Here is a 13,317-nt window from a genome sequence, read left to right as displayed (position 1 = left end):
TCAACAACAAATTTATTGTGACTAACTTTATCAAAGACAAAAAAAAGGTTTGATGTAATGTTTCGGCATAACTTAGGCTTAAATTAAAACTTGCAATAAACCATAAACCGTACAAGTGAGGCGTATAGACTAAAGTTTTCAGTGTAAACATCCTTTGCCAAGGCAATGCTTTTCGTTTGGAAGCTTAAATGAACTCGTCAGGTTCGCGCGGTGCGTCCAAGTCGCGGTAGTGAACGACTGGGCGGAATTCTGCGCCGTCATTCCTTCAACAATTAATTACCAGTTAGTATTTTCAGTACTTTATGACTGCAGCTCTTGTCCACGATCAAAACAATTTCACTCACAAATGCACAAAATATCTACATCGTCATGTAATTTCCTAATTGATATCATTAAAATTTCAAACGATTAAATCTTAGCTTCCCGGTGGATATGTATTAATGGGTTAATGTTAAGGATTACTAATAAAAATTTAAAAATCTCTTTGTTATTTATTAATATTCTCATACAATAAAAGTTAAAAAAAGCAAACAACACATTACATTCACGTTTTAATAACTATTACAATTTTCATTATTTCAATGCGATGAACGAGAAATCATTATTGTTATTAAATTCGTACCACATTAGACTAATAAGATTGTTAAGGTATAATAATAAACAAACATATTGTGACAAATCATGGTTGTGATTGCAGTTATATAAAATATGGAGATATTTTATTGTAAATATTTTTAATATTAACATTTATTTCTTTAAAATATACTTTATTTTGACACAACAACATCCTCGTAAATGGAAATGTCAATGCAGTTGTCAACGTCACAACTTAGAATATGTCACCGCTCTCCGGGAAGTCAAGATCGTTGTATGCAATAATGGGCCTGGACCGGTCCACATTTTCCCTGCAAATTATTCCTTGAAGCTTAAAACTTTCATATGTGATACCGCTAAACATTATAGCGTGCATAAAACAGCGTTAATGTACATATAAAGCAAACAACAATTAGATAAAAACAATACATAACTATTTTTTTAACTTAATAAGGTCAAGCAATAAAACAAAATAAAACAAAATTTGCCACTGCTTATGAGAAACTTGCCACATGTATAACTAATTAGTATTCAGTATACTTATATTAATTAAACGTCTTGATTTAATGATTAATAAATTCTTTAATCTAAGCACTTTTTCAATGAAGTAAAAATATTCTATCAATAAAGCTGAAACTTATCAGGATGAAGAAAAGAAATATTACGTTAATGATTTATGATAACGAACCATGACCCTTGGCATAAATGGTAACAATATATACTCCACAGATGTGATATTTCTCAAAGAACTAGACAATATTTTAAGATCTTACTATTATTAAAGTAACATTCCAGTAATAATAACATTTTCATGTAATCAATTTCTATTTATTGTTTTTTTTTACCTAAAGAGAATGTTTCAAGTTTTTGCTTAGATATACTTTAAAACAACTTTGACCTTTAAATAAAAAAGTAATAAAAACCCAAAACCAGAGCTAAGAAAATGATTCAATAAATATTACCAAATAACAATATTATTTAATAGCATGATTTATTATTCTTACGTTGTATTTGTGAGGTTCTATTAATGCCCATATTACTAATTAAAATAAAAACAAGTCTTTTGAGTAATAAATGTGACAAAATCGAAAAAAAAAATTAGTAAGTATCAGTAAATTCAAATGCAAATGGTAGCACCATTTGCATTTGAATTTACTTTCACGTCCTCCAATAAAAATTAATATTTTGTTTTTCATTTAATATTTCTTAACAAGAAATAAAAATTGACAAATTTAATATTATCCAATTTTTATCAAATCGATTTGAATCCTTAATCATTTAAAACGGATATTGTTGTAACATTTTCATTACACATTTATTTACGATATTAAATTATTTTATCGATTTGGAAAATATTCTCAGTCTAGTTGTTAAATAACTTTGTACCAATCCCATGAGTAAAGACAGTAAAATTGTAAAGTAAGATTTTAACCAATAAATATATATTCTATATTTTCTATTAAAAAGTTCTATTTTAAAAATGAATAAATATGGATACTTGGTGCAACATCAAAGGCCAAATCTGATGTAATTCTAATTTAAATTATTTTAATTTTAAATCGCACCAATTAATCACTTTTATTAAATAAGCTACTTATAATAATATCATGTGTTTTTGTACTCATTTATAGACATTGAGTCTAATCTTCAAGTTGAGCTGATTCATGCTGTTATTTGTACAAAGCACAGTGTATGCTACTGTCTAAATAATAAAAAACATGAAATATATTTTTCTATTGATTCTTTTACAAGAAGTACTTGTATTGAAGATGGTTGCTTTTATTTTTACCAATACAGTACTTTTTAAATAATGTTTGCAATAAGTTGTATAGTTATTAGATCTTAACCCAGTTTTCCTAGTTATTTGCTGTTGTATTTCATAAATATTGTTCAATGTTATTCACACTTTAAATAAATAGGTGTATCAGAATTTTTAATTGTTATAATCCTTAGTTGTACCATTTCAATGCATATGCTTCTGCTGTTTTCTTAATAAATAAGTTAATGTACCAAAGCAATATTATGTCTAAGGATATGAAAGTATTAAAAGGATTAAGAATATATAACATTGTTCTGTTTATGCGCCATCTTTGTTTGAATATCAAGGAACAATATGTATTTATTATTACAAATTTTGTTTAGTTTCTTTTTCATATCTCTGATGCCGGATTATGAACAGATTGGTGATAAATAGATAAAAGTGTGATATAAATACATAAGAAATAGATGCTGATAGAGTCATAAATTCGTAATATAATTACCTAGGTCGTGAAAAACGGGGATGTCTTGGCGCATATGGAGCAGGCGGTACCCAGCCTCCCCAACCCCAGCCCCGAGCTGGTGGCCCACCGCCACCAGGACCGCCACCGTACCTGGAGATTTAAAATAATTTTAACATTACCATATATCTCAAAGGTACCTGTCCTTGACATGCGAAGGTGTTTCGCCAAAAAAAAAATTGGTATCATTTTAGCAGCATAGTAAGTCTAGCATATAAAGTCGGTCGTATAGAGGGTATGTTGCGTTTAACACGTAAATTTACGTACGGCGTAGGCGGTGGTGCATGCTGAGCGGGTTGCGAGCGCGTGGGTGGCTCGGGTTGCTGCGGGCGTCGCACATCGCGCACGTACGCATTGAAATATGCTACTTCGCGACGAACTTCATCTACCTATTCAACGTGATACATAAAGAAACAAGATTATTACAAATGTTAAAAACAAGTAAAGTTAATATTAATATCTTATTTTTTTCTTGTATGCATACAACAAAAAGAGATTGTAGAACCGCTCCATATTTATTATAAAACCTCAGGTCAAATATAAGAGACCAAGTAATATTCTATAAAATGCAAATTTTAATTTTAACTTACACCATGACAAATCAAATTTGTTATTACATATTATATGGTATCTAATTTCTACAATACCTACTACAGGTAGCATATGCTTACACAATATTGTTTTAGCTTCTCAGAGGTAAAAAATAAATAAAATTGTTTTACATACCTTTTCACCGTGCTTATTAAATATATGTTTTCTAATAAAATCAGGACCCTTGAACTTTTTACCACTCAATGGACAAAGCCACTTGTCTTTCGATAACTCTTGAGTGTTAGCTTGAATAAATTTCTCTACTTCCGCATCAGGATCCTGACAAATATCACAAATGTTCACAATAAAATCACCTATTAATAATATAATTGAAATAATTATCGCTTTGTTATTATTTTACCTTAATCCCAAGCTTTTGCAGTTCCTCATCAGACAGTGGCTTTGCATCTTGTAAGAATGCAGACATTTTGTTTTCAAATGCCTTAATGTAGTCATGAATTTCTTGTTGTGAAGGCTTAAATTAAAAAAATAAAAGTTAAAACATTATTTTTTAATTAAAAAATAATCACCAGTTTCCAGGATTTAAGGCTCTATTCATTACAAGAATTTATTTGAAAATCTTTATTTTTATATTTTTGGGAAAATATCTTTAAAAAAAAAAACAAATACACTCTATATTGTGGTTTGTAAATATGACGTTGATTAGTATAAGTGTTATCGTATTTTAAACAAGGTATTCTATTTTTAACCAGAAAGTCCTTGGGACCGCAAAGTTTTTGAGTGGACGAACGACATAATGAAGGTTGGAGGAAGTTGCCGGATGCGAGTGGTGCAAGAGACCTGTGATTGTGGCAATCTTTGGAGGAGGCCTATGCCTTACAGTGAGCGTCTATCGGCTGACCTCAAAGCAGGAATTATCTCACCTTGTTAGGAGGCGGTCCCGATCTCGCATGCATTATACCGCAACGGTTCGGCATTTCGTCTTCGTACGGATACTCGCAATGGTTATAATAGTCCACAGAGTGCACAATACGCAAGTACAGCACGAGACGATCCAAAACGCGCATCAGTTCAGGATCAGGCTGCTCTTGTGGAGTGCTTTCAGATGAAGCTTCAAGGCCAAGTAATTCTTCCTCCTCTGTAGATGCTTCTTCAATAAGATGTTCTGTTATTTTGTGCAGTACCGGATTCTTAGAATGTAGACTGAAACTCTGTAATTAAAAAAAAAAAAAGTGTTGGTTATATTAAGAGATGTTATTAACAATCTTTTATATAAATAAAAATCCCAAGTCCTAAGGGAAAACCATTTTTTTTCCTTTCTGCAACACGGCGATCTGTGTGTGATACACAACAAGCCATTCTGCTGGGATAGTGTCAATTTTGAATTTGCAATATTAGAAGGAAACTATGTATGTTCCTTTCATTTACTGTTGAATCTCACGGTCATCATAGACACACAATGCCATTTCAGTTGTGAATGTGTGATACTTCCTGTGCTTGATGATGCTAGTTCGTGGATGTGTGTTAGCATTCTCGTCTGGTAATTTCTGCTATGTCTTGTGATCTCCTGTTTCACAGTAGGTATCATAATATCCTCCGCATGTATAAATTTGTTGCTCACATAGCTGGGTATATTCAGCATGATGTGACTTTCAGTGTTTTAATCTGAAATCTCTAATGATTTCAATATTGCTGTTGCAAGTTGTGCCCCAAAGCTGTATACCATAGGTGGTTTGTAGATAGATGACTTGCTTTTAGGTGATAGTTTTCACTTGCGTCCCACTAGCCAGGTACAAGGATCTGAGTTTTGTGTCCAGCTGTTTTCTTTTGGTCCAATGTGCTTTTTTCACATCACTCTTCTATTCAAGGACATTCCTAGGTATTGTGCATGCTCAGTTTGGGGTATTACCTCATTGTACAATTTTATAGGGACGGCATGTTTGCTCTTTAAGCATGTATATTGATGATGAATGGATTTACTCTAATTGGCTTTGATTTTCATTGTGCCTTATTTCTTAACAGAGAATCACGACAGACAATTTAGTTATATTGGCTGTAACATTGGGTTTATGTTAACTTTATTATAGGTACAAGAAAACGAAAAGAAATTAAACCAAAATAGACATTGAAGAAAATGGTAAAAATCAAAAATTCATAAAAACCATACTAGGTAATGAAATTGTTTTAATTTGCCACTACTGCACAAACGTAACAACGTATGGATGCGTAGCAAGCGCTTGCAGCTAATTCTCTTTGATTTATTCACAAAATCAAAGCTAATTGTATTAGACAGAAATAGTTTTGGTTTGTAGGTGTCTGTACTCAATATTAGTGTGTGAGTCAAACGCTATCCACGTTTGAATTAATAACAGCTTGTTGAGGTTTGACAATCGCGTGGACACGGTATAAGAAAAACATTTTTTAAGATACAGACGTCGTCGGACGAGGACTTGTCGTTGAGCTCGGAATCTTCGCACTGCCACAGGTTGGTGCGCGTGTCCAGCAGGTGCGCGAGGCGCGCGGCAAGCCGTGCGTCGGCGCGCAGCACGGCGCGCTCTAGTGTGACGCCCGACACCGCGCGAATGCGTCGCTGCAGGTCGCGGTTCACTATCGCGCCCAGCTCACACTCGCGTAACTTCAATATGTAATACAAATTAAATCAATTAAACTAGAGTGAAGCGAAACAAAGTTATGTACGAGAGGTTTTGCAGGAATATATAAAAAAGTATGAGGTATCACAAAATAAAATAATACATTTAATTAGAACTTGACCAACATGTGTTACCAGCGATGACATGGTATGGATTGCTCTGTCTTCACATGATAATGTAAAGCATTTCTACCAACAAAATATGATGATGGCCATTAATGTCCATAATTCCTGTTTGGATGAAGGTATAGTGATCGGAATAGTGCTAGAGGACGTGTAGTAACAAGGAACTATAATGAAATAAAGCATATCAAAGCTTTTTGTGACTTACTACATTGCAAGAGTTTTGTTCTTGCAATTATCTTTTTTAAATTGTTACTACTATAAATACTGAATGAACTTACCCGTATGTTATTTAGGTTCCAACATATATCTTTAATATTCACTTCCCGTCGGAAGGTTACCCAACCACGACGGAACCAACGGCGCTCAGGCAAAGGATCTGCTAAAGCCACGCGAAGAAAACCTCCATAACGCTTGCACATCTATAATGAAAAACGTACGGCAGGTTATAAAAATCAGGTTTAACTTAATTAAAAAAGGGTTCCTATATGAGGTAAATGCAATCATAAAATTATATATATACTTATCTCCTATCTCCTATCTAATTTTATAAAGTCCCTTGTTGACATTTTTTGACATTATAAAAAAAATTCTGGACAGGTTATTTACCTATGGGAGTTAGTTTTTTAAAAAAATAGATAACATTTTTATTGAACGCAACTTAACCCATTTGCGGGTAAAATTTCATAAAAAGTTCTTAACTGACCTTTACTCGGCAAAAGGCTTATTACTACCAAATTTCAAGTCACAAAGACTTATGGTATATATTACATAGGCAGAAGACATACATGTATATATATATATATATATATATATATATATATATATATATACCAAAAATATAGTTCTCAAGTTAACAAACAATTAAAGATAGATTCTTACTGCTTCTACTTCCGCTTTGGCTATAGATGGGGCTAAATTTCGCAAAAATATTGATGTAGTTTTGTGGAGAGCGCGAGACTCTTTTTTCTCAACAATAACGTCATTTCCACTTTCCGACTTATTTTCATCGTTTTGTTCTTTGTCTTTATCAATTTCGGATGTCACTTCAACTCTTTCCACACTTGGAGATTTTTGCTTTTGTTTAGGTGATTTGTCAGGTGTCTTAGACTTAGATTTTGATTTTCGCCTGGTGGTTGATTCGCCTTCATCCTCAGAACTGGAAGACGAAGAGCTTGACGATGATGAGCTAGATGATGATACGGCTGGTGGGGCTAAAAATTATAAACGCATTATTTTAAACTATTTTTTTACATAAATACTTAATTTTAGCATATAAAAATTTGCTAAAGACATGAGATATGTAAATAATAAGTCTGACGTTTTTAAATCAGTTTAAGTATAAACTTACGTGGTTCTTTCTCAGGAGGCTTTTCCCCTTCACCTTCGCTGCCTGGTTGAGAATTAAATCTTGAAAATATTTTCGCCTGCTCTTGAAGTTGGCGTAAATGGGGATCAATTTCCATAGTCAGAGGTGCAGTTGATTTTGGAGACTCGGTCTTCTTCTCCTTTAAAATTTAATACATTGAATTGAAGCAAACAAGTCTTAACTGTACATTAAATAGATTACAATGTTGTACCTTATCTTTATCTTGGTCATCTTTTTCTTCTTTAACTTTGACATCATCCACATCAATAACCACAGGCTTATCAACGTCATTTTTGTCTAAAATCAAAATATAACAGAAGAATTAAAAATTGAACTATTGTTAATGTTACATTTTTATGTACAATATCTATTTTTTAATAATAACTCAAGGGAACACTTTAACACTAGTTAAATATTTATAATCTGGTTTAGGTTAAGCAGTAAAAACAAAAAAAACTAACTAACTATTGTTTTGATACTATTTCACAATTAACACAACAAAGGAAACATCAACATTTAGCTTTATTAAATCACATATTGTGGTGAATAAAAGAATTTTAACCTTTACATAAATTGATTGATAAAGAAAATACCTGTATGTTTTTCAACATTATTTGATTGATTTTCTTGTGGAGAAGGGTCATCCAGTGCCTTCAAATCTTCCTCAGTTCCACCTTCTAACTTAATAACTACAGTATCAAGTAGTCTTATCAATTTATCAGATTTTTCAACATCAACTGAAACTTTATCTAACTCTCCTTGGCCCAACAATTCCAGAAAAACTTGCAGACGATTCTGTTAAAATAAATTTTCTTTTTAATCTTCATATGTTAAATATTAGAAACAAATGTGTATCCAATAAAGACAAACACACAATGTTGAGTAAAAGAAACACTGTACCTTTAATGCTGCTAATTGTTCTTCTTTCCTTTTTACAGATTCTTCAGGGTGGTATTTGATCTTGAACCTAAGAAATGAATACACTCTTCCATATAAATAATTAAATGAGACACTGCAAATGCTACAAAATTATCACAAAATAGACCAACTTCCATAGTAAAATGTACCATAATTATTTGTTGTTTATTTAAGTTATTTAGCTTAGTAAAATTTAGCTTGTTTTGGTTTAGCTACAATGTATAACATAACCTATACTACAATTAACAGGTATAATAACAATTGATAAAAATATTTTTAATATGTCTTTTTTATTTAGACTAAAAAATGTTTGAGTAAAACAAAATGAAAATTGGTCTAAAAATACCCACAAAGTCCTTAAATCAAATTCACATAATGGAAGATAAAAAATTTTAAAAATAGAAACTAAATTGACATTAAAAATTTAAAAAATCTTCAATCTCACCTGTTCCACACATGTGGAATATTTAATCCCTACCCCTAACAGAAACGAAACCTGTAGCATTGCGCGCTACTGGTCAACGCGAAAATAGCTAGCTACACACACATTTTAACATTTGTACAAAGTTTGAATATAATTTTCTTAATGATGTCCAGCAATTCCACACGAAAACGCTGTAGACTGTAGGGGGAAAAAAGGTTACTATTAACATTTGCATAGCACCTTTAAAAAAATCTAAGCAGTAATAAAAACTTATTTAGTAGCCACTTATAAATTGTGTAAAGTAAGTAATTGCTTAGACTTTTTTAATTACCAGCAAATAAACGAAAAAATATTGTTCAAATGACACCAATATTTTTAAACAAAAACTATATTCTTTTACAATTTTTTTTTTATATTTACACACCTAACTTTGTTACTAGGTGGATATTATCATACAAATTAAATTACATACCATTCTTCATCCTTATGAGCCACAAAAAACTCATTGAGCTGTTGTCTTCTGAACTCCAATTTGTATTCATTATATTTCTGAATAGCATCATCTACTGTGATGGAGTCATCTTGTGCAGCCAGAAAAGCTTTGAAAGACATCATAGCTGGGGGCCCATCAACTGGACCCATTGGTATAACTGCATCTCTATAAACATATCAATTTTACAATTGAAACTATTTAATAATACATCACCACTATAATGTCAATGTTTTAAGAAATTGCATTTTAAAATTTAAGATAAAAATATAAATATAGCAGTGACTATAACACAAATAATTTCAAATAGGCCTTTAGGTGAAAGAAGTAAAGTACAAAGACATTTCATCTTGAAAATTGTTTTTATCAAGGAAAAAGGTATAATTTTTGTTATATTATTATTATCCTAAATTGTCCTCCTCATATTAGAAAGAATTCAAGATAAATATACTATTCCAACAATTAATAAAATTAATAGAAATAGGAGTAAAAAAGTAATATCTAAGTAAAAACATTTCAACATAAATTTGTTACTTAATTTCGGTTATAAAGTATAAATAGGAGTTTATATATATATAAAGATAGATCCCTACAAAATTCATTGAAATGAAATAAACCACATAATTTCAAAGAGTAGGTAGTAAATAATGCATAGCATTCATTAACCAGCAATCAAATTGATTTATCTATTTTTATGAAATTCACGGTCTGGATTTGATGCAAATAAATGATTAAATAACTAAAACATACTACCTTCAACCTAAAATATTTTACATTTCTACTAACCTTGCTGGCACCGGAGCCATAGGTTGTCCATAACCTTGATGTGCAGGATGAGGGCTAAAATGATCATGTCCCCAACCATAAGATCCATAGGCATCATGGGGCATTCCTCCATATCTCCTATCTTCCATGGGCCATTCAGGTCTTATTCTTTTACTTGGTGGGCCTTCTCCTCTCACAGGAGAGTATCCTCTACTAGCACTGGCACCCCCTCTGTAGTCTCTGTAGTCAGGACCAGAACGACCTCCACGAGATCTTCCAACCCAAGAATCTCTAATGTTAATTTTAAAAAATTATAAATAAGTCGTCAATCTTTTTCCTAATTATTAAATTCTATATAAAATGTCAAAATAACTACAAATAAAAACTCACAAAACTATTTAATAATGTCTAATAATAAAAGCATAATATAATTTAATAACACTTATAGATATAAAAAATAAATTCACTACAAATGCAAAAAAATTTAGCATAGATAATAAGCATTAAACTAAAACCAGATATGTGTACAATTAAAACTAATTTGTAAGTGCCACGCCAAAGAACTATCTAATTTATATGGATAAACTACCTGATTTCTGGTGGTTTGCTGCGTATGCATTAAGGTAAAATTCAATTTAGTCAACATCAAACATTAACAATTTAGTAACATTAGTAGGAATTAACGTTTATTGGGCTTTATAAATAAAATTATCTTTACAACAATGGTTAATGGTAAGTTCTAACTCTAGATTATTGAATTATGAACATGTCAACATTTTAGCTTTACCTTCCAACTAAAGCTATAGACCTCTTAGGTTTAGGAATTTGGACAAACACGTCAGGATGTTTCAGGGAATGAGGTTGGGATCTGGAATTTGATTAATGATGAATCAATTGTATTAATGAAATAATTATCTAGAAACTATAAGTAAAAATAATAGATACCTTTCAGACCATTCTTCTCTACCACGGCTTCTATCTTCTCTACGATCACTGCCTCGATAACTGCTTCCTTCTGCTGTTCCTCTTTCACCGCGAAATTTGTCACGTCTTTTACGATCATACTCATCATCACTGTCAGCCATTTTAACAAGAATGCTTCAATAATCTAATGAATTGTAAGATTCTACTAAAAGCGAGTTAAACGGTTAAGATGTACTAAACCTTTACTATGTGGCTGAAAAATGAGTCGTAAACGAAGCACAGATAAATAAAAAAATTTATTAGTTTCGCACAATAATATTGCCAGCTACAAAATTAACAATTTAATATTTGTTATTTTTGTAAAGCTCTCAATTTAAAACACACTTTTTCAAATTTTTATTAGAGTTCATTATACATATTATTCGTCAGTAAAAGGTCCACTTTTCTCAATGTCTTAACAGATGGTTGTTAAAAATGTGAGAACCCGTGTTAATTAACTACTTTACAATTATCTTAATTTATTATATAAATATTAACTTTTATTTTTTTTTTGTATAATACTTAAACTATTTGTTGCTTGACTTATAGCTCACTTTTTAAAGTCAAGTCTCCGAATGATACAAAGACCGCGTTCTTTCAGTTTACGGGTAGGTAAATATTGCAATTTTAGGTCTTATAATATATGTCGATTTTTTAACCATATTTACCCTTTTATTAGCAAAATATATGTTACACAACGTCAACGGCATTTGTGTTAATATACTATTTTTAAATTATATTTATTTTCCCAGCTCTTAAAGATTTAATTAGTCTATTTTTAAATGACAGGAGTCAACACATATTAAAATACTATTTTTTTCAATAGAAACTAAGTATTTTCAATTTCTCTGGATAATATATATGCTTTCTAAAGACAATTCTAACAATTTATTTGACAATTCAATTCTAACAGTTCTAGAAAATTGTGCCTTTTTTTTCCTTTTTTTTTATTTGTTCGGCTACTAATTATTAATAAAATTATTCGCTATATCAATTTTTATGGACGAATAACAGAACAGGTTACATTAATGGTTAATGGTAGATTTACAGCTATATTGTCTCTATAAATTGGCAGGTAAAGCTTACTACTGAATAAATGTATACTTAAATGATCAAAATCCTTGGCAGTGATGTTGCCTGATTATTTTGATTTCATTTAGGCTATTTCTGATAAAATGTATATGTATTAATCTGTATTAAACCTTATTAAAAGATGTGTTGCTGTGCAGTTTTTTCCTGTTTTTTCTCCATAATTTTAACACCTAGCGAAGTAGAATAGAGTCAAATATAAAATAAATTAAAAATGAAAATAATTTGACGATCAATAAGAGTTCGGTTAAAAGTTTCAATGTTGAATAAACAAATTTTATCTTTTTCTTTATCTAGGATTTGAGTACTCGGGCCTGGCAGAACTGCTGGCAACACTAATTAGCACCACTGTTGCAGAAAAGAAAATGTGGGCCTGCCAGTAAAACAGCGGTCCAAAAGCGCTATCTAGGACTAATACCAGCACTGGCGATGATAGATGGATACTAACTCTTCCCGATGATCCGATAAAAATTTTTACTCAATAATTTTGAGGCTCGAGTTATCCTTTCTTAAAGGAGACTTAAAAAATAAAGGGCATGCTCGTAAAAATCTCAGCTATATGAACTTTTTGTTGCGAAACTTGTTTGATATTATAAATGATAAAAATATTTATTTTATAAATAATTAATCTTTAACGTTAATTTTTACTTAGTGAGTAATAAGTAAACGGGGAAGACACCGATTAGTTAACTTTATCAGAGTGGTTTCACTACGTTATACGGTGACCAGGCCCTTCCCCCGGCGGCAAGGCAGAAATCAAGTTGATTCGCAAGTGATATTAGCTAGGCGAATAAATAAGTGTGGAATGATTACGGATTTGAAATGTAAAATACACAGATATAATAATTTTTTCCGTTTTAATTATATTTTATACACTGTGGTAATGTGTGTAGTAGTTTTAAAGTAACTCTGAAACTAAAATAGAACAGGCAATAATAGTTTTAATACGGATTAAAAACATTAAACAAAAAATTTGTTTTTATTGCAAATCTCATTAAGTTTTTTGACCTTTATTTATACAATAAGGATTTATAATTAAAAGCGATTTTAAAAACTAAAAGATTTATTTAATAACGTTGAATATTTAGAAAGTTTTAAGTT

At 31.0% G+C, this 13,317-nt stretch overlaps 1 protein-coding gene across 3 annotated transcripts; it reads right to left on the bottom strand.

The window, feature by feature from the left end:
• On the bottom strand, positions 1-11,336 carry Ars2 (arsenic resistance protein 2). 3 transcript variants are annotated; one of them, XM_068770422.1, is made up of 16 exons: positions 11,110-11,336; positions 10,186-10,455; positions 9,382-9,567; positions 8,468-8,534; positions 8,161-8,362; positions 7,779-7,864; positions 7,550-7,706; positions 7,081-7,412; positions 6,480-6,620; positions 5,860-6,060; positions 4,349-4,636; positions 3,826-3,939; positions 3,600-3,743; positions 3,141-3,262; positions 2,856-2,966; positions 1-263 (listed from the first exon to the last, which is right to left on the bottom strand). In XM_068770422.1, exons 1-16 carry the CDS (start codon positions 11,247-11,249, stop codon positions 185-187), a joined length of 2,640 nt encoding a protein of 879 aa, XP_068626523.1. In that variant the 5' UTR covers positions 11,250-11,336; the 3' UTR covers positions 1-184. The 3 variants fall into 3 exon arrangements, with proteins under 3 accessions (XP_068626523.1, XP_068626525.1, XP_068626524.1); XM_068770424.1 differs by having other exon boundaries at positions 10,186-10,437; XM_068770423.1 differs by lacking the exon at positions 1-263 and adding an exon at positions 503-905.
• Between the last annotated feature and the right edge of the window lie 1,981 nt (positions 11,337-13,317).

Source organism: Battus philenor, unplaced genomic scaffold (assembly GCF_028537555.1).
Source record: "Battus philenor isolate CCGP_79_NKW_IND1 unplaced genomic scaffold, ilBatPhil1.0.hap1 SCAF_3, whole genome shotgun sequence".
Taxonomy (NCBI): domain Eukaryota; kingdom Metazoa; phylum Arthropoda; class Insecta; order Lepidoptera; family Papilionidae; genus Battus; species Battus philenor.
This window is presented reverse-complemented; position numbering and strand designations above follow the sequence as displayed.

Bases quoted from the DNA above. Each gene is read 5' to 3' on its own strand.
- Ars2 (XM_068770422.1), bottom strand. From the start codon at position 11,249: ATGGCTGACAGTGATGATGAGTATGATCGTAAAAGACGTGACAAATTT. The intron at 8,363-8,467 runs GTACAGTGTTTC...TTATTTTAACAG, and splicing joins AACAATTAGCAGCATTAAAG to AATCGTCTGCAAGTTTTTCT. The intron at 4,637-5,859 runs GTCTGTATCTTA...TTTTAATTACAG, and splicing joins ACAAGTCCTCGTCCGACGAC to AGTTTCAGTCTACATTCTAA.